This window comes from Sander vitreus, chromosome 22, assembly GCF_031162955.1.
Source record: "Sander vitreus isolate 19-12246 chromosome 22, sanVit1, whole genome shotgun sequence".
Lineage (NCBI taxonomy): Eukaryota > Metazoa > Chordata > Actinopteri > Perciformes > Percidae > Sander > Sander vitreus.
This window is the reverse complement of record NC_135876.1, coordinates 18868656-18895028: the sequence shown is the minus strand read 5'-3', so window position 1 is coordinate 18895028 and position 26373 is coordinate 18868656. Positions and strand designations below refer to the sequence as shown.

The window sequence follows — 26373 nt, the reverse complement described above, 5'->3', positions numbered from 1 at the left end:
GCTTCTATAACAGCTACCCTTTTGTCTTCCTATTGTTTTGCTGTGTGTGTGTGTGTGTGTGTGTGTGTGTGTGTGTGTGTTTGTTTGTATTGCAATGCTCGGCCTCATCCCATCTGGAAGGAGGTGTTGAGATAAGACCGTGGTCTTTATGCTAAGCAACACGCCGCTCCTCTATGCCCAGATTGGGCGCTCTGACAACAGTTTATGTAAATAACAAAACAACACGGCGCACATCTTTAAAAAAAAAAAAGGAGGGGGGGAGAACCCTCTCTCTGCCACAGGCAGAGGACAGCGAGGGGGAAGAGTTGTTGTACAGAAACAGTGTGAAATTGGTGAGAATCTCGGGTGCCTATACAGAAAATAAAAATGTGGAGGTTAACAAGGTGATTCGCTCGCTTTTTGGTGCCATGCTGAAATCTTTACATACTGTAAAATGATGCTTCTGAAGCAACAGCTCACTGAGCCTTTGAGTCAATTAACTCCTTCCTGGTTCATCGTTTCAGAGCTGAGGTCGTGCTGCGATGACAGAGGCGTGCAGCAGCTCTCTCCCCTGGTACCTCCAGAATACCTAGCAGTCAGGCCGGGGCCCGCAGCTGAACAAACACACTCCTGAATCAAATAACCACACAGGCTGGGAAACACACCCTCACAGCCTTCTGCATGCCACCTCCACACTGACAGAAAATACAGTCAATGACTTTATTCATGAGTCACAATGAGTTTCCTTTTCTTTAAAATATAAACTTTGTTTTGGTTTCAGATTGTTGCATCTTTCAAAATGCATTAAATCCATTATGCAGTATATCATTTCAGAACAGAAAAGAAAATACAGTATATTAACTAATTTGTGTTTTGGTATATAGAAACTGTAGACTGGATTATACATTTATGTTTTACTTTACTTCTCTAGATGATTTAAATGTTGATTTTGTTGTCATTTGAAACATTTGCTCACAAATTCCAATGCTTTAACAAATAATCTATCCTTAGAACCTTTTGATATTGTATGTATAGTACAAATATTTCATCACAAATTTCACAATTGAAAAAAAATACCACAACCTCAAGTCCATTCTATTTGCTTTACAACTTTCTAAACTCCTAAATGAACTCTGTCATTCTGACCAATTCTTTCCTAAATACGGTAACTGCGCAAAAAGGTTGTGAGTCAATTGCTTATCCCAAAAGAATGTGTTGTTGTTTTAGTGGCCCCATTCACAGCACGAGGGCCCGGGACTCCAGAGTAAACTCCGATGCTGATAATTGACTTGTGACGAATACCTCTGATTGTTCTGAGCGGTCTCCGGGTGACCGAGAACCGACGCTGAGCCGCATGAGAGGGCTGTTTTGTTTTGCTATGTACCGTGGTCAGGCAATAAAGCTGCAATGAAAGGAGCGGTCTCTTCTCTTGGCCCCGACCTCCCCCCAAACTCCCATTAAGCCAGTCCAGCACAATGGTGGTGGCAGAGGGGACCAGAGCTCCCATGGAGAGGCTGCTCTTCACCGATCAATGTGTTTATTTAAGCAGGAAGCATCTTCTGTGAAACACCAAAGGGCTCTTTCTCTTTTTGGTTAAGGCTGGAGGTCAGCTGTTTCCAGACCAGAGACACGCAGAGGAAAAAGCACTAGTTTCAGGACAGGAAAGACTTTTGCTGGTTCTGGATCGGTAAAGGATCTTAAGGCTTTGCTTAAGTCGGGAGTTTATGGAAACTCAGGAGAAGCGTGGTGTTATTTGGCATTGGCTTCATTTTAAACCGGGTTTGTTAAAGCTCTCTTCCATGTGAATGTACGAGTTCCTCAGTAAAGCAAGCACCCACAAGAAGGGACACCCCCCCCCCCGACCCTGAGGCTTTAATATTGAATGGCACATTGGTACCTTCCCCACAAGAATTCATAAACTAAACGATTAGCCTCTGTCTGTAATTGCGCTCTCCCTTGCCTAATAAGGGAGGTGAGGTAAAGAGGGGAAAAACAAAGGACAGTTAATTTGTGATTTCCTCTGCTCATTTGAAGGCAAATTAAGTGTCAAACAGCTAATACGGAGCATATTTCATTTTATGAGCTTTTAATTTAATTCTACCGCCTCATATCACTGGAGCCCGTTAGCTGCGCTGCTAACACCCGCTCCTCGCCTGAAAACGGGGGCCATAAATAAACATGTTTCAATTAGGCCCTTCACAGTAATAGGATATGATTCTGTTCATTTGCCACGTATGGATGGTGGATGTATCATTGTGGCGGAGAGGAAACAAGCTGCTGGGCGTTTGCGGTGTTTTTACTCTGGCCACGGATGCCCAGTGGTGACTGGCTTGTGTGCGTGGCGGGGGAAGCTGGCTGGATTGATGGAACTGCCGCGGGGCCAACCCAACTGTAATTACAGGCCGTAATGAGAGGCTGCATGGGGAAGTACTGCAATAATAGTCCCTGTGTACTTAGGCATATCTTTGAGAGGGCTAATAACGATTAATTCTGCTCACCGAGGAGAACTTGTCTTAAAACAATTCAATATTTTTCCATAAGCCGCCTCCTGTCCTCCATTTCCCTGAAGCGACAGCTATACGCTGACTGCCTCTATTTGCTCGAGCTGGCTACAAGCAACATTGCTGAGCCGAATGCATCACTTTCAAATCCTCGGAGAGGTTTACTGCTTCTACGCTCGTAAAGTTTGGCTAAAACTTGCACAAAGCCGAACCTGGAAGTGTAATTAACTCCAATTTGCCATCAGGTGGTTGGACCCAGCTGTAATACCGCGACTGATGAGTGCTTCTTCTCACTGAGGAATTCAGTGCTGCTTTTTTAATCAAGCAGGCAGTATTGTTGCTTCCCTGTGCAAAGATTTAAAAGTAGTTGAGATCCTTTCTGCATGGAACCCACGTAAGTTCATAGAAAACGTGTGTGTGTGTGTGTGTGTGTGTGTGTGTGTGTGTGTGTGTGTGTGTGTGACAGTGAGTTCACAGATTTAAATAAGGCTGGCCACTAAACAGCCTTATAATAATGACAAATAGTTTCCCTTAGCATATCGTGTCATATTAAACAGCTCTATGCTTAATGGCTTGGATAAATAGGCCATAAGTAGCATGGCAGAGCACGGCCGTGTTTTTACTGACAGCAAACCAAGCGCACAGATAACGCCTGTCCGGACAGAGTGACTGAAGACACCGGCGCGGCGTAACTTCTCCCCCTTAATTCAATTCCCTGGCTCTGTGTTGTCCCTCCACCCCTTCCTCATTTCTTTCCTCCCCCTCCCTAACCTGTGCTCCAGATCGTACCAAAGCACTCCTGACGGATAACAAGCCGGGCTGTTTGTTCGAGCCTACGTTGCCGGCGCGTGTTCTCCCCATTATCTCTGCATAAGCTAAATGCTAAATTATATTTGCCATTTTGTTTGCAGTGACACGGGGCATCAATCACCTCCCTATTTTATTTCCTCGCCTCTCTCCCCCACTCTTTTTTTTCCTCTGCTGCAGCCCCCTGAGCAGGAGATGAGGGGTTGAGAGGTACGGTGGGCCGGAGGTGGGGAGGCAGAGGAAAGGAGGGGGGGGACATAAAAAATTCATTACGCTTAGTGGCACATCAGCAAGGGAGAGATATGACTCCTGAGGAGGAGAAGGGGGGAGTTGATAATGATGAAGAATATCAAACATAATGCGGCCCAAGTAGCTGCCCCATCCAATTTGTCCTCGTCACGCCGTGATCGCTTCCTTCGTGTCTGCGGGAAGGAAACAAGCGCCGCAAGGACGATGAAGCATCTGCTTATGGTGCTCACTATTTGGACGCGAAGAATACAAATGATAGAGAAAGTAAAAGAGACAGAAAGAGGGTGACTAAAAGTGAGGAGAAAAAAAGAGTAATTTGTGCATGAGTGTATGTAAGTGAGTGAGCTGAAGGAATGCTTTGAAGTTCTCTGCTGACCTGGCCAGCACCAGCAGAAGCACTCCAGGGAAATACGAGACCATACTGTAATAAGACTTCCCTGTATTAAATACTTACCACTCTCTCTTACGAGGCATGACACCTTGTTTTACTTTACTTCATATTAGATAGCCTGTACGTGCATGTGATTGGATGGGGCGCGGTGGTTAGTAGTATACAGTTTGTGTGTCAGGGGGCCCATCTGTGTCTGTCAGAGACGGGTAGATGTCAGCAGAGGCATTGCTTTCCTCTCTTGACAAGGCTTGATCACTGCTCTTATGAGAATCGCACGCTCCCAGGCTCCCCTCGCCCTGCTCTCATTTCCGCGTCTCTGACACATGTTCATTTGCGTGTCTCTGACATGCGGATCATGTTGCGCACGTACAGGGCCGTGGCCTTTGATCCTGAAAGGCAAAGAGAGGCGCGCAGCACCCATGAGGCGCATGCTCCACACCCACGGGCGGAAGGAAGTTTAGGAGCTTGATTTGTATCGCCATTAGGAGAGCTTGTCAATGATGCGCGTGATGCAGCTCAATCAAATGTGTTCTATGATGTGTTTGATCGGCGGATTTTCCGTTTGTGTGTGCGAGTGTGTGACCACTTTGAAAGACTTACACATGAAGAGGGGGCACAGGGGAAGGCTCGTAGATGTAACGTCCCTGGGTATGTCTGTCGTCGATTGGCACAGGAGGATGGAAGGCAGGGAAGAACTGCGGTGCAGCTGTATAGAATAACAGGAAGAGAAAGGGAACATAAGTATAAGATATTTTCTTTACACCTTGCAAGATTCTGGTTCCTCTAAAACATATTGTCATGTGAATTTATTCCCTCCTCAGCTAATCTAAATAGCAGCTTTAATGAAAGGCAGCGGTTGATGGCTATCTTTCAGCAGACCCACCCAAATGAGACCTCATTAAACGCGCTCAACTAAAAGCTTTGCTGATCCAAAATGATCGCTGAGGAAGTCTTTGTAAATGTCTCAAGGCTGATAGAACTCAAAATAAACTGCGATAAATAACCGTAAGACAAGCAGCCATATGGCATGGTTCTCACCATACCGAGCATAATATGGTTTTGTACAAAGGATAACGTTTAAGTAAAACCAAAGAAATGTACAAAACGAGAACAAAAACACCCGTTTCTGTATCAGTGTTTTGTCACAACTGCCAGAGAAAATCGAGAGGCTTTTTTTTGTCTCCCTCCAGATAAAACATTAAAACATTTGCATAATATGCTTCCAAGCCTTTCTCTATTTTTACCCCCGAAATTGAAACTGTTGTGCTGCCACCAGACTGAATTCACATATGTATGCACTCATCTTCTAACCTTAACTGCACTCTCCACCATAATCTTAAAAACTAAAGCTGGAATTTTGTTTTGCAACTGTGCATCCATTGTTGGACAAGTTGCAACGAGCAAACCAAGAGTGGGAATTTTGCTGAAAAACTAAAATGGGTTAAAACTTGTATAGAAAGACAACAGCAAATGACTAACATGCACACAAGAGTCCACAAAGTAACAAATCACTTCTTTATTCATACACTATACGAACACATCTCAGTGCCAGAACACATGTCACTTTATTGCCTGTTACTGAGACCATTGCCAAGTTGCGTATCACTACCCTGAGGCAAAGCATGTGTCAACATCTGCATACCTTCACACAGCAAGTCTCTGAGGCTGCTAGCTATGTGTTTTTTTGCTTGTAAACATTTGGAGGTGTGTGCCAAGAGGGCAGATGGCCAAACAGTGGGGTGCCCGACAGCTCTATGAGTGTTGCTCCATGCCAAACGCAGCTGCATCGCTGGGCAACGCCGCAGGTGTTGATCCTCCAGCACGTCTCAGGTCTGCTTACCTCATCACTCACTCATTCATTGGGGGTGATCACTGCTAGCCTGGGCTAACGCAGCAACTATTAAACAAGTATCAGTTTGGTGTTTTTTGTAATCCTACAGCATTGGAGTCTCTTCCATAATGCATAGGGACTTGCAAGATACATTCAAAACATAATTGTTAGTACTGAAGGAGCAGAGGCCAAAATATCTTGACTTTAAGTCCCTAAAGTGGGTCTCCCAGCTCAAACCGAGATACCCGGGTGATGTAACTTGAGTAATAGTCTTTGACTTTGGGAAAGCTCTCTTCAGAACCAAAGACAACATTATAGCTGTTTTCACAGGCTATATAATACTCCCTGTGACAAGAATATTGACTTTGACATGCTGGTGGAGTGCCCCAAGTCTAAAACACTGGCACCCTACAACGTTTGTAAAGACAGCAACCCCCAAACACCTGTAGCAAAGAGGCCGACATCCCTGCAACAGTTGAAGCCTATTTTCCAGTGTTGATTCGCAGGAAAGCAGCATTTTCTTTTCCAGATTCCATCCCTTGCTTGGCACAATCTACAGAATGTGGACATCTTTTGAGCTCTTGACATAACAAGAAACTTGTTGGGATAAAAAAAAAAAAAAAGTCTAGAGGGGATCGCTCTTAAAGCGAGGAATCAAGTGAAATAATGCACAAACAACTCTTAAATCCAGGTTCAAAGTACTTCAAATTCACTTTATCCATATACTATATTACTGCGTGGTCCTGTTGACCGTGTTTTACATTTTTCACGCAGTATCACTAAATATTAAAGCTTTAGGGTTTGCTTAATGTGTTCAATGAGAAAACTTTTAGAAACCATTCGGGTGTTTTAATCCTGTTTTCACAATAGCAAAGATAAGTGGTAAAAGCCTCCTCCATGCAGCTCTGGCAAGTATCTGAGCACTCAGTCTGTTTGATAGTTTCCTCCTGATGACTCAGTTTTGGCTTGGCTCACCTCGGCCGATTCCAAAGCTGCTGAGGGAGGGAGGGATGAGGGGCTTCTGGGATGGGCTGGTGGTAGACAAGGGCAGAATCTGCTTTGTGTACTCTGGGCTGTTGGCCCTCGGCTGTCAGACTCGGAAATGAACCTTCAGGTTTACCGGAGTCTTGGTACTGTGATCTGGCTCGATGGGAGTAAAAGCCTCGTGTTCTCTAATCTTACTGATCCCTGCCCACATTGCTCGAACTTTACACTAACCTCTGTCCTGTTGGGTAATGAGGGATGACTGTCGAAATTACAAACTGTGAAATCATTTTACAGACCCTGCCCCTTCACCCCCACAACACGCCCCTACATTCCCACATCCGCCACTCCTCATTGAATTACCCAGATCCCCCCTATGTTTATGTCTCTGGAGCTCCTCACTCAGTACAGCCCTGTACCTAGACTGGACCCTTTTTTTTCTTCTTTCTACTTCATCACTCTTTCCTTTCCTTCGCTCCCTCCCTCCTCTCGCTGTGGTCGCATGGCAAACCATTCCGCCGAGGTTTATTTAAATCCAACTCTGAAGTTTACTTTACCATGGCCCTATCTAAATAGAGCCTGCCACCTCTTTTACGCCAGCGCAGCTCTCCATTAGCGTGGCAAACAGCCCTGTGTCATTGGAGAGAATGTATACAGTCGCAAAGAACACAGGGCGAAGCAGAGAGGGGGAGAGAATTCATCCTGCAATCCATCTCCAGTGTTTCCTGTAGGGACTCCTTACTGTTTACTCCGGGAGTAAATTGCCCCTGCTCTTCTGGATATTCAGGGTTATTCTCGTTGTCTCTTTAATACAGAATACAGCTGGAAGGCACATTGGAAGCCGGCACACGAGTCACAATTTTTACCTTCCCACTGCGGCCACACACCACAGCAGCTCCAGCATTCCTAAGGAAAATGTAATCACGACGGTTTTGTCCCGGTTGCATTTGGTAAACCACCACTGGCAAAGTGAGAGGGATTAAAGAAGTCATCTCAGCCACTCAAACGCTGAAACTCAGGAACACTGCATATCATAGTTTGCAAACCTTTTTGAGATGCATCTTTTGAATATAGAACATTTTGTATAGCTCTCTACCAATTTATCAGCTCTTAACAACTCAAACATTATAATGACTCCAGAGCAGCCGTATTCATTTTTGGTTTAAAATTTTCCTTTTCTTCTTATTCTTTTAGGAACAGGGATGGAAGTCATTAAGACATGATTACAAATGGGTCTTAATGAAAGGCCAATTAGAGGCAAACTTTGACCAGGCTCATTAATTCTAATTCAACACAAACACACCGTGCTCAGGACCAAAAGCCAGCTTCCCCTTCATTAAAGAGAGGATAGTAATTGCCTTGTCCTTTATTGGACACTTGAATAATTTCAAAAGAAGGGGGAGGACAACGGGAGGATAAAGCCTAAAGCACATCATTTGCAATATCCTTATTGGTTAATCTCCTTTCATAATGGCAGTTTTACCACAAAGGATCTTCACTGAGCTTTGGAACGCATGTGATGTGATACTTTGGGAGAATTTGAGCTGTCACTCACAATTCTGATTTGGGTTTTGATAATACACAAACAATTTCTCATCTTCCGCTTTTGTTGTCAACTCAGCATTGTGAGTTTATTGTCTTGACTGCTAAACCTGGGCTCCTCCTCTCCTCTGGCGAGGGTTCACTGACTCTGCTCTAACAGACTGTCACCCGCAGCCGAGGACGAAACGCTCTTCCATAAACACCGCACTTCTCATCGACGCTCTGCTGCGAGAGCACAAAGAGCCACTGACAGATTGTCATAAGCGACTAAGGCGGAGTGAGGAAAGGGCTGCTGGGGCCTGCTCTAGAGGTTTGTGAATTGCTAATGTGGAACATATGAAGCCTGTGCCGGGGCTGTGACTGCCAGATTTCATTATGCCACCTCTCTCCCCGCTCATGATCTCACTGCTCAGGCACGCTCGTCTGCAGCGAGGCCCGCAGTTACACCACAACTCTGCAACACTTCGCAGAGCGTGCGAAAGATGCTCCAGACTTGGTTTGTTTGCGAGTGCATGCAACTTGTGTCGCTCCTTTCTAGGAGTGAGTACAAAGACATGTACATGACTTTCCTGTGCATAACAATGCAGTTCTGGGCTTGTTTTGTTAATGTTGTTTAATGTACCTATTCCTAAAGATGTCACCTTGAGATACTTGCAATAGTGGTCTCCAACTATTTTACCTAATTAGCCCTTACAATTTACATCAGCACACCTTGCGTATGTCCATTAGACGTCCATGAAAACTATTTAATATTTCACAAAAAAAGCAAATACTCACATTTATCCCGTCGCTAACAACCCCATGCTGAGAATCGCTCACGTACAGCATAGCTACAGTTAAGTTTAGCGTTTAGCATAGCTTTTTTTTTTTTTTTCCTACAACATTAACTGTTTAGGTTTTGATATGAGTCATGGAGAATCAATGCACAAGAGTTAGAGCTATCGGAAGCAGGATTTTGTACCAAATTGAACAATCATAGAAAAAGAAATCAATCAATTCATCGTCATAAAATAAAATCAATTACACGTTATTAGAAAGAACTCTTGTAATGTGCAACACGTCAGCTTGAGGGCATCTGAGGGATTTTGTTTCTTTTAGTATTTAGAGTATTTAGCATGTGCTTGTACTTTGCTATAACTATCTGGCTGGCAGGAGAGAGAGATCATGCAGACTATCAGAAGTATCTCTTGTGGAGCCGAATTCTCCCACTGATCAATCCCTTCACACCCCGTCTCTCATCATGTTTGCTTACACTGAGACCTCAAGCTGTTTGGACATGCAAATAACACTTTCGGAGACTGTTTAGCTAAGCTCAATGGGAGTTGCTGTTGACTTTTGGAGCGCTTTGCTTTAATTACGGGTCCCAGATTGTTTCAGGTCTAATGGCCTAATTACCGCTGTATAAATTAGCCTAATGTTCTTGCTGTGCAGAGCTTTCTTTACTGTATGCGATGCCTGGGCGCTAGAACAGAGAGAGCTTTTATTCAGCTAAGAGCAATAGTAAGAAGGAGGGAGAAGAAAGCAAGCAGAGAGGTTAAATAACAGAAAAATGCTAAGAGTTGCCTTGCCAATCTCTCTGCCATTCATCATATACGCGAGGCTGGCCTTCCTCTGTAAATCAATAGATTTTTTTTTCTCTTCTGCTGTGTTCTCTGTTTTCGCTTTCTCTGTCTCTCTTGCTCAAATGCTCTTACACCCTTGAACACAAGCAGTCTTTCTGTGGGTAAACGTAATTAACGTGGTGGAAAAGAAAAACAGAACAGAAGAAAAGTGGTAAAAAAACCCCGTCAGCTATGTGCGATAAACAGGTGCTCTGTTCACGTATACATTCTATCGCTACTTGCTGTCAGAAGTAATTTGTTTGTCTAGACTGAACAAGTCGGTCAATGCCCATCCTTTCTCTACTTGGTTCTACAAGTCTATGCATATTTGCACTGGGACTTAATGTTTGTGCATGTTATCTCTTTGTGCCAATATTTACACAGTTCAGGATCATTTTTCAACCACTATGCTCATACAGAACATTTTACTGCCAAACTTTATCTAAAAGTTTAATAGTCTGTACAGATGAGTATTCCTTGTAAAATATGTATCCATTTTAATCAGGATATTTATCTGAAATAATATACAGTAAGAAACCCTGATTTCAGCCACCAGCATGAGATGTAGGCTGTGCTCCAAGTTGCTCCCTCTTCTACCCAGTCCTTTCTCCATAAATCACACAAATATCTTAATGGAACTCCAGCATCTGCAAGACATTTACCAAGACCGAGTCAATCTTAACAAATTGCACGACAGCACGAGGATCCTTGCCTTGATACAGAGTGGAGCTAAGCACGCACACTGCTCTTCCAGGGGCCCCCAGCACCATCCAACCCCAGTTATGCTCCTTTTTTCTTCCCTGCCTCCCTTCCTCCCTGTATCCCAGTGTGGATCATGGAGTGAAGGTTATTTCAACGAGGCCTCTGCGGAGCACCAATCTATCTCCTACATTTGGTGAATTTTTCCAGATTGGGATAAGCTGGGGAGCAGAACAAAGCGCTTTGCGTTGCCCTCACCCTCCAGCCTCCCCTCCCCCACCCAGCCGGGGAGAGATTTACACAGCAGTTTAGTAGCTGAAACACTGCGCTACACCTCTTTTCCCTTCTCTCTCTTCATCTTTTGTCTGTCTCTCTCCTCCTCTCCAAACAATGATACCTCTCAGAGAGAAAGGCGTTGATTTAAACCTCAGGTTAACTCACCAGGACTTTGTTTTACTTTACATTTATTTCACTTCAACTCCCCCCCTGTGTGATTTATTCTACTCAAATACAAGGCTGCTTTAGGGTTTGATCTTTTTTGAGATCTCTATTTAGGAATTGGGGTCACCGAAGAAATGAAAATATGTATTTTGTCCACAATCTGTTTCTTTAAATACTCCTTTAAATGCCTGTATCATAAATGTATGGGATTTACTGCGACATCTATATACAGTACGTGCCAAGGTCCTATCAGTGACAGTGTTCATGATTGCCAAAGCCGTATCAGGCTACTCTGTGACGGACTGACCCTCTATAGCCCTGTGTCACAGCTCCTCCCTGGGCCCCTATGCAGGTGATACTAAAACTGCATGTGGCTGTGTGATAGTGACTGTGAGGCTAATACACCTGCATTATAATAACACACTGGGCTGGACACGGCTTGGGAAAACTGGACAGCTCAATTCTGAATCATGCTGAGAGGCCACTGACTAAGACGGCCATTCTAATGTCATTTTGTTTACAAATGTAGCTATTGTTCTCAATTCATATTGTGTGCTATGAATGGCAACTTGCAGAGACTTTAATCTTGGTTAAGAGTGGTAATCCATCACAGTAAGCGTTTTGTCGCCTTTATTTGCATGTCAAAATTGTTTATTATCGCATGGTAATGTGGTTAAAATAAGGGGCCAGATTAAATAGATGGTGCATTAAAGGGCATCCGAGATTTCAGAGCGAACTGCCAAGAAGCAACACATTTATACACTACAGTATGTTGCAGCAAAACTTAGAATTTAATGAGTGATCTTGCAAACACTGTAGCATGTTGTCTCTTGCATTACATCAGTTGCAGTTTGAGAATCTCAATCTTGGAAAATCTTCGAGTTCATGAAACCTCATCTGAAGCAGGTTGTACAGTAAGTCTCTGCAAGCTGATTTTCATATGTGTTCAAATTAGTGGAAACCAGTGGCTGCCTGGAAGGTTGGAAATCACTTTCAGAATATCATTTGGAAAATCATGCATAGGTGATTTTACAAGCTTAACATTCAAAACCCACAGTGCAGACCTTTAATATGTTTTACATTCAAATGGCATTTCCCCCTGTACTGTAAGTCTATTCTTCTATTTTACACCGAACCCATACAGACATTAGACAAAGTCTGTGCAGGCCTCTAGAGGTACGTGGCCATTATTTGGGCTAATGGAGGAAACTGTGTGTCACAGAGCAAAGACAAAGCCCAGTGTCACAGCTATCAGACAAATGGCTGCTGGGCTCTGCAGGGCCAGACAGGGGTCGACACTTTTGGACCAATTAGGTCTTATGAGTGCAACAACAGCTGGAACTCAGTGATTCTCTCCCTTTTCCACTCTCTGTTCTCTTTGCGCTGCTGTCACCTTAGCCTCTCTTTCACCCTTTCTCTCACGCTTGCATCGTCTTCCTAATTCTTTCAGTTAATCCTGCTCTCTGTATATCTCTTATTTGCCTCTCTCATTATTCAAAGCGCATCCTCCTGATCTCTCCCCTTTCCCTCCTCACAGCATCCCAAAACAAGGACAAAGTTGTAATCCATTTACTGCACCCCTGTCAACAGATTCCACCCAAATAATCCTAAAAGACTTACAACCAGGCCTACGTACTATCAAGGGAGGACGGAGAGTAAAGAAGAGGCAGAATGCACAGGGGAAGGCAAGTGAGAGCCATGGAGAAAGAGAGAGGAGAAAATAGAAGGGAAGTGGAGGAGTGAGGCAACAGACGGAGGGAACTTGTGTCACAGTGATTTGAGTCTTTGTCACGCAGGTGGCGCCCAGGGGTTCCCTCAGCCTGGGCAGAGAGACAAACTGGGGCCCATGTAAACCTTAAAGAGGATTAACCCTGCCGGAGCGCTTTAATGAGACCTGAAAGTGCCGGGCACCAGAGAGCCCCACTGATTGAGCCGCGCTCGAGTCGGCTCCCAACGGTCCGCCGGCCCAATGGCCCAGCAGCACTGCTGCAGCCCCGTGGCCTACAGCTGCCCGCTCACACTGGGCCACATCAAAGCAGCCTGTCTGGGAGAACCCCGAGACAGGAGGAAGGGGAGGCGTGCGGGCATGAGGGAGGTGGAGAGAGTGAGTGAAGGAGAGGTGGAAGGAGGAGGCAGATGAGGGTGCCTGGATGGAGGAATCCCTTATCTCCTCCTGAGAGGATGCTGCTCTGCGGTGCGAGATTGTCTGGAGCTGCCACCTGTCCCAGGCATCTTTAAAGGCAACACTAAAGCCTGTGATGGGCCTGACCTCCTTGAGCTCCCATTCTTTTATGTCTCTCTTCATTTTCTGCTTTGTTACACCCCCTCCTCTTTTTTCTCCACTCTCTCTGGCTCTTCTCTCTTTTTCTTACCCCTCTGTCTCACTTATACCCTCAGACTCAGCCCTGACTCCCTTCTTCTCTCTCTCTCTTTTCTCCAGTGATATCTTACATTTCACCAGGCTGCTAGAAACATTTTAATTACACTGTGTTCATCAGCCTCCTCTCCGTGTAGAACAATATATACTTGCGACCCTCCAGAGACGAGAGCAAGATACGGGTTGTTGGCTGAAGGGATAAGGGCGCTTATCTTTGCCACTATATGAGAGGAATGCAAATACAAAAAGGAGCGATGAGATTTGGATACACGGGCAGCAAACATGAAGAAAGGCATGAAATAACTCAGATTCTCCCGTAGCACACAGAGGTGATTATCCTTCTGGAGACTACAGGGTAACTATAGGAGGAGAGAAAAAGCTCAAGCAGCAAGCTGCAGAGAAGCCCCCATGAGCATTTAGTCTTGTTGTTTTTATAGTATAGTGCTTAATGTCATTGTTGCCAGTGGTGTTTTCTGCAGTTGATTCTCCTTTTGGATGGACAAGATGCAGCAAATCTTAATTTTAAGCCTTCACAACATCAGCAAAATGCTATTGTCCCTGCTCGCCTCTGTGACTTGACTGATTAACCAATCTCATTTGAAAGGAAGTAAAACACACTGACAGATGTTGTGACCGTGATACCAAGAAATGCTGAGTGTTCTTCTTTGAACATTTTAAGTTCTCTGGAAATTCTTTTTAATTCTTCTGAGCCCCTTCACATTTAATCTTGTCATTGTTAATAAGAGCTGCCATTATTGAGAGATATTTCGTTCACACACATCAGCTTTGTGGTAAGAGCACCACATGACCTTAAGATGGTATGAAAGTGCATTCTCGCAGCACTTCAAACTCTGCTTAACCCCCTTAAATCATCATGTGCTACAAAGGGGCACATGCATGTGAGAATATGGCCTATCTTACAGCATGAGATGCCTCTAATAAGCTGTATAAAAGGGGATCATCTGATTATCCCTGGTGCGGTGGACCAAGGGGCCACAGCAGAGTGCAGGCCCATGTTGTTCTTTCTTGATGAAAGGAGGTGGGTGGAAGGGATCCCTCTCCATTGCCTGCAGTGTGCCCCAGGCTTCTCTGTGCCGGCACTACGCTGGGGGACTACATCGTGCCACCACGCTCAAAAAGCCAATATTGAAACAATCACAAAGACAAACACTTACCCTTGAAACAGGCACGTGTCTTCTAACCCCAGGCTCCCCTCTGTACTCCCCAGTTCTTTTGGGGGGAGGATGTTTGAACCTGTATCCCAGCCCAAACATGTCATGTTTGAACCAACAAGAGGCCAGAAAGTTTGTTCTTTGAGTGCAATTTCAGTAGAATGCTCTGTTGTAACTTTTTTTTCCCCAACTACAAAAACGCAAACTTTATAATTGCTCTTTTTTTTTACTGTCTTTGCCGCTTGTGCTCTTTCAAGACATATGGAAAGGTACGGTGCAGTTTGAACTACAAGAACAAGCACAGTAATTAACTGTGGAGAGTAGAGAGGCCATTGTTGTGCGGATCACGTTCAATTCGGTGACAGCAAGCTCATTCAGTTCAGTGGTCAGCTGCATTTTGATATTGAGGCAGACAGACTGACGCCTGGGCAGTGGCAGGCGTGCTACGGCCCAGTAGACCTAAGATCAGCCCGGCGCAGCAGTTTAGAGTTTAACCTGTGACTGGACACCCACTACCCCCACCACATCATAAAACCCCGGGAAGGGTTTTACGCCATGGCTCAGTGCTAGCTTTCCCAGAACACAGGGTCAGTATGATCCAGGTAGCAGTCACCTTTGACCAGGCTCAGAGAGCAGGGTTACTGTGATACATGTAAAGGAATCCTTCAGCCAAGAGATCCATACCTCCACTGCCTCTAGCTTAGCAGGCATGGTTTCTGAGATCAGTCAAGGACAGCAAGGCTTTGGTGTAGGGATTAGGCCCTGGCAGCCAGATCTGGGCTAGATTTTTTTTAATGAGCTAACCCAAAGAATATTGGACTGATAGGCAGCCATCACAGCCTGGAGACACACTTGATGTGTCGTGTCGGCTCCCATCAATGACCTATTGTATCACAAATACAGCACTGCAACAAAACTTATTCCGCGCCAATATCCTTAAGCATTGTCTCTAAAGCTTGGCAAATTTACTTTCTTCCAGTTGTCTTCCTTTCGATAAACATTCTTGGGTGTTTTGTTTTAACATTTGCAAGAAAGCCATTGAACGGATGTGCTTTAAGTCCCTCCACGGATGTGTTTAGTACGGCAAAGAAGGGCAAGTGTTTATAAAAGAGACACTTTAAAGAAGAAGATCCCCTCGGAGGAAGCAGAGATGCTTCGCCAGCAAGTGGGCTCACTGTTGCTGCAGGACCACTGACCGGCTAATCATTGCACAATGTAAACAGATGTCGGCGCTGCACATCCCATTCACACTTCTACACAATTAAGATCTTAAAAAAAGACTTCTCCCTCATTAATCCTCATCTCAATCCTTTCTTCTTATCCCACAGCAAAGCCCCATGTATTAGTGTTGTGGTAAGAAGGATGTGGACTCTTATCCAGTGTTTGCCAAAGAAAAGCGGCTAAGACTCAGGCATCACCACAATTAGCTAATGCTAACAAAAGGGGCAATGTTTCCCTTAGTGTCTCTTCCTTTCTGCACTGAAGTGGGTGTAAATACCAGAGTAAACACAGTCTTAGGCCACGGATGTAAGAAGAGTGGGAGATCACAAGTCTGGGTGAATAGCAGAGATTTACCGGCACAGGCCCCTGAAGATAACTCCCTCCCCTCTGCTCTCTTCTTGTTGTTCGCCTCCCACGCCTCCCAGAGATTCGCCACCACGTTAACGAACCAGCGACCAGGTGTGGTGAGGCTGCAGGTGCCATCGCATTTAGGCACATTAAGCACTGACACACACCAGCACTAAGAGTAATCGGATTTACCTGGCTGTCTGCCGCATGGCGTTGCACACTATGCAAGCACAGCACAAAGGCTTAGGGCCCCCTCTCCATCACAAACATACACACACATGCACACACCTGGGATGAATTTAGGAGGTGACAAAGCCCTCATAGAGAGGGACTACCACTGGTGGAGTAAGAGGTGTGTGTGTGTGTGTGTGTGTGTGTGTGTGTGTGTGTGTGTGTGTGTGTGTGTGTGTGTGTGTGTGCGCGTGTGCTCACATGTGTATGGAACCAGAAACCAAAACAGGAGCCAGTGGCTTTTACACCTTATGGCGCAGGAGTGGCGACAGATGCTACAGCCTTCTGGTTCAAAGCAGCTGAGGGAGGGAGGGAGAAAGGGAGGGGAAGCGGAGGTTTTTAGGGGAACCCTTTCGTTTTGCTGACCCTCAGACCGCTGGAGCTCATGGGGATTGAGCTCTGGTACTGGGTTCAATCAGACAGAATGGGACTGCTGCCTTTAGGGACACCCCATGTCCTCAACACCTGGGGCCAGGAGGAGGTGTTTTACACGGCAATGCTCTCATCTCAGATCACAAGTCTTCCTGGGCAGAGTCAGGATCAGAGAATTGACATCAATGAAAAACACTAGAAGCCTTTCAGACTTTGTGTCTTTTAAATCAAAATCTGTGTTGCCATTTCCGTCTTTGTTGGTGTTATTTCTTCTAATAACAAATTGGGTCTTCATTGTTTTTTGTGTAATTCTTATCTCTTCTCTGACACTAAGGCTGCCTGCAACTAACAATTATCGTCCTCGTCAATTATTCTGAAGACAATTTCTTCAACTTATTAGTTAATCATATTGTCTTGTTTTATAAAAGGAGAAATCACAATTTCCCAGAGCTTAATGTGACATCTTCAAATTGCTTGTTTTGTATACAGTAGAAAACCCTAAAATATTCAATTCATAACATTAAAAATACAAAAGCTTTAAATTCTTGTATATTAAGAAGCTGCATCTGGCAAATGTTTGCTTTACAAATTACAAATTATCAAATTACTGCTGATATGCAGTGCATAAGGAGGATAAAATCTATGTTCATCATGCCTGCAGCTTCCCAGCATCCTTCGCTGTGCTCGACTCCACTCTGCCTCGATGATTGCAAGTCTTCCAGCCTCTTGAGCCCCAATGCACAAAGAAAGCCTCTTGAAGCTCCACGGCCCTTTTGACTTTTCCTGCTGCTTTTGAAATCTCCATTTCAGACTGTGACTTTTCCACATGACCCCAAGCCCCAGAATGACCACCCCCCCCACGCCCCCCTCACCCTCTCTCTCTCTCTCTCTCTCGCTCTGTCTCTCTCCCCACTTCTTCCCCAAGGCTTCAGTGGTCTGGAACCTCCAGAGCGCCTTCACACATACCCACACACATACATAAAATGAGAAGTGGCAGTGTTGCTAAGTTAGGTCAGGATGTAATGGGCAGTAATGTTCTGCCCTCGAGGGCCCTGTCCACAGCACCATTGCCTGGTTTTGAGTAACCTTTCCCTTAAAGAGGCACGTTGGTGACTCTCAAGCACCCAAGCACGAGGGAGCAGTAGCTAATGAAGTGGCTGAATAAATAGAGTTACAGTATACGGTTGGGGTCCACTGGACTTTTCATTACTGAATCACTCTGTCCCACTCTCTCTGCCCCAATTCAGAGACAATTTAACCAAACTAAACAAGCTATCACATCAAATCCTTGTCTGCAGGCTAAGTCCTGGCTACAGTGGCCGCTGAATTAACCTCCTAATCAGCCTCTTACTCCCCAATCATCTATCTCCTGTTCTCTCTTTCCACATACACACACAGCTTCACTTTCATCTAACTCCTCCTGTCTATCTCACCTTTTGTTTAAATTATCTTTAGTATCTCACTCAAGCCACAGCTCTCCTTTCACCTCAATATCTTAGGCTTCATCTCCATTAGTCTCTCTCTCTCTCTCTCTCTCTCTCTCTCTCTCTCTCTCTGCCTTTCTCTCACACATTCTCTGAGTCCCAGCGAGAGAGAGAGAGCAGAGTAGGGGGTAGCGAAGTTTGACGCGGTGCTGCTTTGGGGCTTTGAAGTGTGTGTTGATGAGGGAAAGCAGAGTACTGTGTTCAGACAGGCCCCTAATGAGGGAATTAAGAAGCTATGCTGGCCGTTCCCCATACTAACTTCCCAGGCACAAAACAAGACAAGTGTGCGTGCATGTGTTCCAAAGATTTGTGTGTGTGTGTGTGTGTGTGTGTGTGTGTGTGTGTGTGTGTGTGTGTGTATATGTGTCGATGCAAGAGTAAGTGCAAGAGAGAGAGAGGCTAATCTGTCAGATTTGATCAAGCATCAGGCAGCTCTGCCTCTCACCTAAAGTAAAGAGACAAACTTGGCCTCAGCGCTCAGGGTAAGGAAAAAACGTCCTTGAGCTGTGTAGTTTCTTTACTTAACAAAATCTACAAGTTTCCCACTTTCAAAATAAACAACAATTTTGTGGCTAGTGGACTTACGATAGTGTGGGTCTAGGTAGCCGTTGCGAGGGTCCATAGTGAACAGAGTGCCTCGGTACGGCAGGGCATGGTCAGCCAGGTGGGGCAGGGAACCATGCAGCTCCTTCTTGAGCAGGGAGGGGCGGTCTTCTGTGGAGGTGGAGGGCTCCTCGCTTACGGTCCGGTCAGCGCCACGGGACGTGGGAGCCTGTGAGCTGATGGCATTGCGCCTCTCGCGGTGGTAAGGCGTGCCTGATCTTTCGTCTTCTGCAAAGGGTAGATAGATAGAAAGAGAGGAGGAGAATCTGATGTTAAAACTTTGGAAGAGGAAAACAATGAGCTGCTGATTTATTATGAGAAAATATAAGAATAGAAGTTGGGTGCAGAGGGTGAGAATCTCTCTCCCTCCTGTGGTTATGTTTCATACACACAGCTGAACACACGCATGTTCTGAACACACATGGTGAGGAAGTCAGTTCACGTAGAAGGCGCGAGTGAATGGAGGAGCTGGAGATCAGCTTTGTAAAACCTTCTGGGCATTATGGGTGTAAATCTGCCTGGGTTTGGCACCAGATGTGGGAGTTCAGAGGCATGCGGTGTATGAGCAAATGGACACCATGTATGAAAAAATCCCAACCTCTTGCTTTCGCAAAGTTTCAGTCTGTTCTAAGAAACGGATTCCCATTGAGGAGGCAATGCAGAATTTCTGTCTGCATTCAAGCTGTTCATTAACCAGCGTCATGGGTTGTATCAACCCCGCCCTCCTTCATTCTCTTTTTTTCTCCTTCTCCCCACTCTCTCTGTCTCTCTGTTCTCAAACTAAATCTGTCTTTCTGAGGGAAACATTAGGAGGAGTGGGGTCTTTGGAGAAAGCCTCCTGGCATGCTGGGTAAAGAGGATAAATGTGGAGTTGAGTTCAAGGGCTGAGCTCCACCAAAAAGACATGACCCTTGACCTTTGGCTGGACCTCTGAACTAACATGTATAAGGGTCAGCTAGCTTCCTGACCTAGTCTTTTCTGTACTACGATACTATACTATACTATATAGACTAGCTCAGAAACTAGCATAGCATGTCACACTCATGAAGGGCAAGAAAATGCCTAAATATGTTTTGTACTTTGATAGATAGAGATGAGACGCTTTACTTGTTGCTGTCAGATTAAGCTCTTTTACAGAATGGTCTCCATGTTCAGCCCCGGTTATATGCAATTATGATTTCACCATAAACTGTTGGTTATCAGTTTACTCCAATGCTCTTTCCTGCGTTAATGTCGCTCACTGAGAGCCTGGCAAAATGCTATTGTGCTGGCGCCAGAGGTTCTGTATTAGCACCCTGGCGGTGCAAGGCTCCCCCACTATGCACTGCAACCCAACAGCATCCAACTGCCAATTAAGAACAGAGAAGAGGGCCAGATTAAAGAGCACTACCTTAAGCACTGAAGAGGGCCGCCATAATGCTGTACCACTTCACAGAAGAAGAGAAGCGATCAGAAAGGGGGAGGTTAAGAGAGAGAAGCAGGAAGAGAGAATAAGAGTGAGAGAGGCGAAGAAGAGAGAGCAGGAGGAGCAACCCACGGGTCCCTCTTTTATTCCCCTCACTCTCCCACATCCATTACGAGCTTTCGGGCCAGCCGTGCCTCAGCAAAGCACTGGCAGCAGATTCAAAGATTCCTAACGCGGAACTGACAGCCAGAGAGGCAAGCCACTCTCATCCGCAGGAAATGACAGTGTCAGTTATGATATAAGTATTTAATCCTATACTGCGCAGCCAGTGATCTTATTAAGGGAATAATGGCACTTATACGGTTAAAGCTGGATTAATAGGTCTACTCTTGCAAAGCGCAATATTAACATAAAGGGATTTCGGAATTGGGTTCATCTCCTGACATGAATTGAAAGAAGTCAAGACTGTAAACTACGCTGGGAGCAAGCACTGCTACAGTAAGGGTAGAGCATGTAGCTGTGTGTTTCCACTGTGTACTCTTTCACATCTAGAGGATCTAGCATTATATCTGTGGAAGTAAAAACTGTGTCCATATTAATGAGCTTTTTTTCTTACTTTCATACAGATATTTGATGTATTATAAATATAAATTCATCACTGGGGCCTCAGATAGTATAGAAGGTTGGAGGCCTATAGCCTAAAACATCTTCTGCCAAACTTACGAAAAACTACTAAGGAGACTCAACTGCTTACTTTAGAAAATATACTTTGCGTTGCTATTTTTTCACTACTTGAATTTGTCTTGTTCACTCTCTTTCCCTCTTACTTTCTTTCTTCTCCTTCTCCAGTGACCCCCACTGCTATTTAGATATGTCTCTCTCCTCCAAGGGAGGTCAAGCGACTAATAGTTCAATCCCAGCAATGTCACAGTCCCACCATCCCCCTCCTGTCACCATGGAAAGCCCACAGAGGGGGTTCATCATTCTACCATGTACCACCTTAAGGGGCTTCATTATTTCAGTTTATAGCACCTTAAATGGTTAAACAAACACTCAGCAGCACAAGGGTCAATTGACTCCTCGGACTGGTAGACGAGAACCAGAAATCTCAAGTAAGGTTTCTCTTCGGTTCCTGCTGGTGGAAACCTTTTGTATCCTTATAATGTCAAAAAATGGAGACAGAGCAGACACAGGTAAACACATGCAACTTTGAAAAGTTCAACCCTGCAACACTTCTCTAACTCTGACCATCAGCCCAACAGACCCTTTCCCTTTTTCCCTCCCTAATTTTTCATTCCACTTTTATTTTCTTCTCTTTTCCCATGGTTGCCACATCCAGTCCTCCACCAGTTTGCAAAGTCTATTCAGCCCAATACAAAAGCAGCAGGCCGGTCCTCTGTGGACCAGAGGAAAGCATGCCTCTCAAAAAAAACAGAAAAAAGAACTATCTCGCTCTCTCTCTATGGTGATTGAATTTCTTAACATCTTTTCAAAAAGCGCTTAAATGCCTGGAGGCGAGAGGAAGAAACAAGCTAATGGTGGATGGGGAGCACTGAACAAATTTCAGAGCCCTTTCCTGCTCGCGTTTGAGGTTGAAAGCAGGCTCCTGCCTTTCAAGTTTCAAAGTCCTCCTTCCTCCCGCAGTGTCACTGAAGGATTTGAAAAGAAGGTAATTGTGCTCACTGCCGTCCTGATCAGAGCACACGCCCCAGCTCTAGTATTTCAGGAGCTTTTTCTGCCACTATTATGGTACCTGGTGTTCCATTCCTGCATTCTTCCTCCCTTACTACACTCTCTCTAACCCTCTACAAATGCACTCTCTCCTGCTCTCCCTCACTTACTTTCTATCCTTCTTTCACCCCCAGCAAGCCACTCATTAAATCCTAAAGCCCGGGTTTCTCCCTTTTTCCCCCTTGTCTGGGGTCTCTATTGTAAAACTCTGGTGTGAATACCTTCAGAGAAAACCCTATGCATGGCCTTTAATATGGCGGCATAAAAGAGAGCGTGGATGCAATGACAAAATGAAATTTTAAAAGCGATAATGAGATATGGAGTGAGGCCAATTCCTCTGAGAGTTGGGCTCTGGGGCAAGGGGGGGAGCTAAAGTTAAGGGTGCCCAGGCAATTCAAAGAAATGAAAAGTGAAACAAAACCATTGGCTTGTTGTTTTTGAAGGTATTTTCAGGAGGCAGAGGTTAAAAACAAGGATTGCTGTTCCTCCACATGCCAATCTGTCCTTGACTCTCAAGCATCTAAATTGCCCTCCGGCCTGCACCCAGTCAGTCAGAGTCTCTAAAACTGGGACATGTATGTTTCAGGGGTGCACAAAGGGCCATTGCACATTGCAACTCTTTCTCCGCATTACCGCCTTTCCTAAAAGCCTAAACATCGGAGGTGTTGTTGTACCTCTGAGCCAAATCCAGACATATGCTGTGTTCCACCTTTGAACTTCTCAAAGCACTGTTGTCAGGGGCACAAACAGGTTTTGGCTGGGGAGCACATGGAGAGCGAACAAGGAGAGAGTGGAGTGGAGGATATACAGTGAAATCACAAAACACTTCTTCAAAGCTCCTCTCCTCCTGTGCAATAATCTCTTGCTCCTTTTTTTCTTTCTCTTGCAAATCAACTCCCGGGAAAGACTCAAGACTCCCCAATTAACAATGAGAGGGGGAAGAAAAATTCCAGCAGCTGGCTAGAGTTTAATAAGAGCACCTCTCCAAGCGGCTTAGGCTTATGTACCTGATTCACCGGCCCTGGCATTGGCGCTATAGACAGAAGAAATCATTCACGATTAGCGCAGGCTGAAAGATGAGGGAAGGAGAGAGAACACTCAAACTCCAACAAACCCAACACAACAAGAGCACAGGGGATTACTGCGATTGTGTGAGGTATTTTTCTGATCAACTTCTTGGCTGACGGGCTCAGTGCCACGAGGAGCTGGATGCCTTCCCCACAACAGAGTTCAGTTCTGCATTATGTGAAGGTTACCAAGTCCTAATGGAGCTATATCTGCCTAAAAAGGATGACATTCGACAAACAAATCTAAATGTTCTAAATGTCAGAAGGCAGAATCAGGTCATTAACCTGATAGATGTGGGCAGGGTAGTTGGCAATCCCCAGTCAAACTATTTGACAGAGCTCTGGAGAACTTCAGAACACATAAAGTTCACTTCGTTTAACTTTGCGCTCATGTTTGATTCTGTCTCTGCAGATTGAATCCGCAGTGGTACATTATTTAACCATCAGCGTGTGACTGATGTTTTGACGAATTGCAGAGAGAGGCATGGGCAGGTCAGGATGCTCCCTCTCCTGGTTAGTGGTCTATTGTGAGCTGCTAATTTCCCACACAGCGCTCGCAAATGCCCTCTTCAATATTCATCTAGGCAAAATTTGACGACTCCCACATCTCAATTTGGTTCTCAGCAGCCCACGCCCCAACCCCCTGCTCCACAGCCCGCAGTCCCAGCCTGTTCTCTCTGCCGCCAGGGGTCTTCTGGGATGCACCCACAGCTCAACATCTTGCCGTCCCAGCCTCCAGGCCCCGGGGCTGGGGAGGGGAAAATCAAAGCCTGCTGGGCGCCTTCCTTCTTCCCGTCGCTCACCTCAAATCAGCCTCACAGCAGGGTTGTCTCATGCCAAGCCTCCGCCTGCCCCTAGCTACCCCTTATACCCCCATTAGGGGCACAGGCCCACCATAGAGCAGCTCGAAACCCCACTACCATTTCATCAGGCCCACATTGTGAGGGAGCAATGAGCATTGCAGTGAGAGGGCTGAAAGCCCTGACTCTAAAATGCACACTGATGATGCATTTTTGACCATGGATAGTTATGGCTTTTAAGGTTTTTCACTCAAAGGGCACATTGGCCTGCATTCTTTGAGGAATCAAACACCAAGAGATGCATTTGATCAAGGCTTCAAAGCTAAAAATGCCATTTAGTGCTCTGATTGGCTTATAGACTGTATTAGCATTGCTTCAGGTAGTCACAAGCCAGTTATGATCAACCCTAACCTGTTAGTTATTTAAACTGTCCTCTGTAACAATATAAACTGATTTTGTCCTAGGGCAGACTAGGGCAGAACTATGTCCATTTGGGATAGTGGGTCTTTTACGGTGAATCTGGGCATAATGCCCACCAGACCAGAGTGGGCCAGCTTTCCACTGGGCCTCAGCATTGGAATCCCACTTCTGACACCAGAGTGATCCGGACCAAGTCTGTGGCACTCAGATTAGGACTGGCTCGCCAAGAGAAATGGATATGCAGCCAAAGCAAAGAAACACAGAGCCAACAGTTTGGATAAAATAGAAAAAAGAATACAGTAATTTCAAGCACATCAAATATGATCCAAAACGCCATTATGGATGTTTCCCACCTGACAGTATAGAATCATAAAGTTCTTTAATTTAACTTTTTAATAGTTCAAACTGTAAGGCCATGCTGATTTGTTACCTGTACTTGTACTCCTATGTAAACAATGTGGTTCTGCTTGTTCAAAAATGCGCATTCACACATTTTGGTGCATGTGTTTAAGTACATAACTGTGCACTGCACTGAGGCATAGAGGCCCCCATTAAGATAGTTAGCCAGTACTTACTAGGAGCTGGATAATTAGACACTTTAAAGGCACCTGCCCGCCATCCCAAAGGGGGCAGGAATTGCAGCGCCCCGCCCCATTTAAAAGCACGTTAACTCCTATCTGAGGCTAGCAGGCTAATTTAACTCTTGACATTTGATATCTAAGGAATGAGAGGGATCAGCCATTTAGCTGGAACAGGATTACCCCCCCCGCACACCATCCCTCCTCCCCTTCTTCCTCTCCCTCCCCTTCAACACCAAAACCCCCTCTCCCAGTCGGGCCGGATTCATTAATTTTCCTGCTGCTAAGCACTTTATCAATGACTGGTGAACGTCTAAGTCCAGAGTGGACTCTCTCTCTCTCGCTCCCTCTCTCTTCTGTGGTGATTAGGCCTGTGGATGTTCAGATCTGTCTGTCTAATTCACTGCCTGCTCGGTTGCTGCTCATCTATTCTCGCACCTGCTATGCAGCTCAGCAAAAGAACAACACTACGGCTACACTAAGCAGGCTCTGAAAATGTTTAAGTGTAAAAGCCAGAATAACATTTCATTTTCCATGAAGGTCTCAGTTTACATGTACATAGGTATTTCTACGCGCTTTGGCCTTTCGTCCACACACAAACACACTACGTTTTAGGTCATTGAAAACAAAAAATTTTGGAAAACCAGAGGGAAATTTTTCAGAAACCCTTTTCAGTGTTGTTGTGTAGACAAGGAAAATTGACTTTTTGGTTTGTGACGTCAGAGTGTGCGTCAGTATATCCTTTGTGAGGAACAAATTAGACAAAATTTCTTGCAATGGCGGACTTGCCCAAAATAGTGCTGGTTCTAACCTTGCTAACATAACTTTTTACATGTTTACACGTGAATGTAAAGTTACTCTTTTACTATATTGAGGACCGGAGGCGTCCGAAAGCGCTACGGAGTGATCAATGCGCCATTGCAGCCAGGTAGCCTCCTGTTGATTTGACACGCTTTTGACAGTGCTTCAAATTATGTTTTTGCATTTTCATTTGGACAGAGATTTTTTTTTCATAGTACGAAGGAAGAGAAAACCTTCAAAAATAAAAAAGAAATACCCATGTACGTGTGAGCTAGGCCTAAAATGCCTCAACAGTAAGAAAATGGCTAAAACTACTATTTCAGTCTGCAAAGAACGACTTTAGTTTGTTGGATTGCCTTCTTAATTTATGACACAGTCCCAGACCAGCCTTACTTAATTTATTTTACTTAATTTCATCATTCACATAGAAATGCATGTAATTTGCATAGCTATCCATACACCATTTTTGAAAATCTTCATTTACAGTTGACACAAACGACAGTATGTAGTGAAACAAAACTGAAATAAAAAGCTTAGTGTGGCTGTACACACCTCAGCCAATATATATTGGCAACTATAGTTAAGTAACCTTTGACATATTGCAGGTAAAGAGGTGCTGAGAGTAAATTTACATTCATACTTGTACATTAGTCTCAGTCTAATGCCTTCTGCTGAATGTGTACATTACAAGTTGAATCAGGGGCTACACATGAGTGTGACGGATTTGGGTTAAATGAA

General features: G+C 45.0%; 1 protein-coding gene across 1 annotated transcript in view; it reads right to left on the bottom strand.

Annotated features, from left to right (window-relative positions):
- The window catches only part of gli3 (GLI family zinc finger 3), a 94614-nt gene that overhangs the window by 41315 nt on the left and 26926 nt on the right, over positions 1-26373 (bottom strand). Inside the window, exons 3-4 of the mRNA XM_078280310.1 lie at positions 18816-19061; positions 4528-4633 (exon numbers count right to left, since the gene is read on the bottom strand). Coding sequence (XP_078136436.1) covers positions 4528-4633; positions 18816-19061 — 352 coding nt within the window. The remainder of the gene's footprint in view (positions 1-4527; positions 4634-18815; positions 19062-26373) is intronic.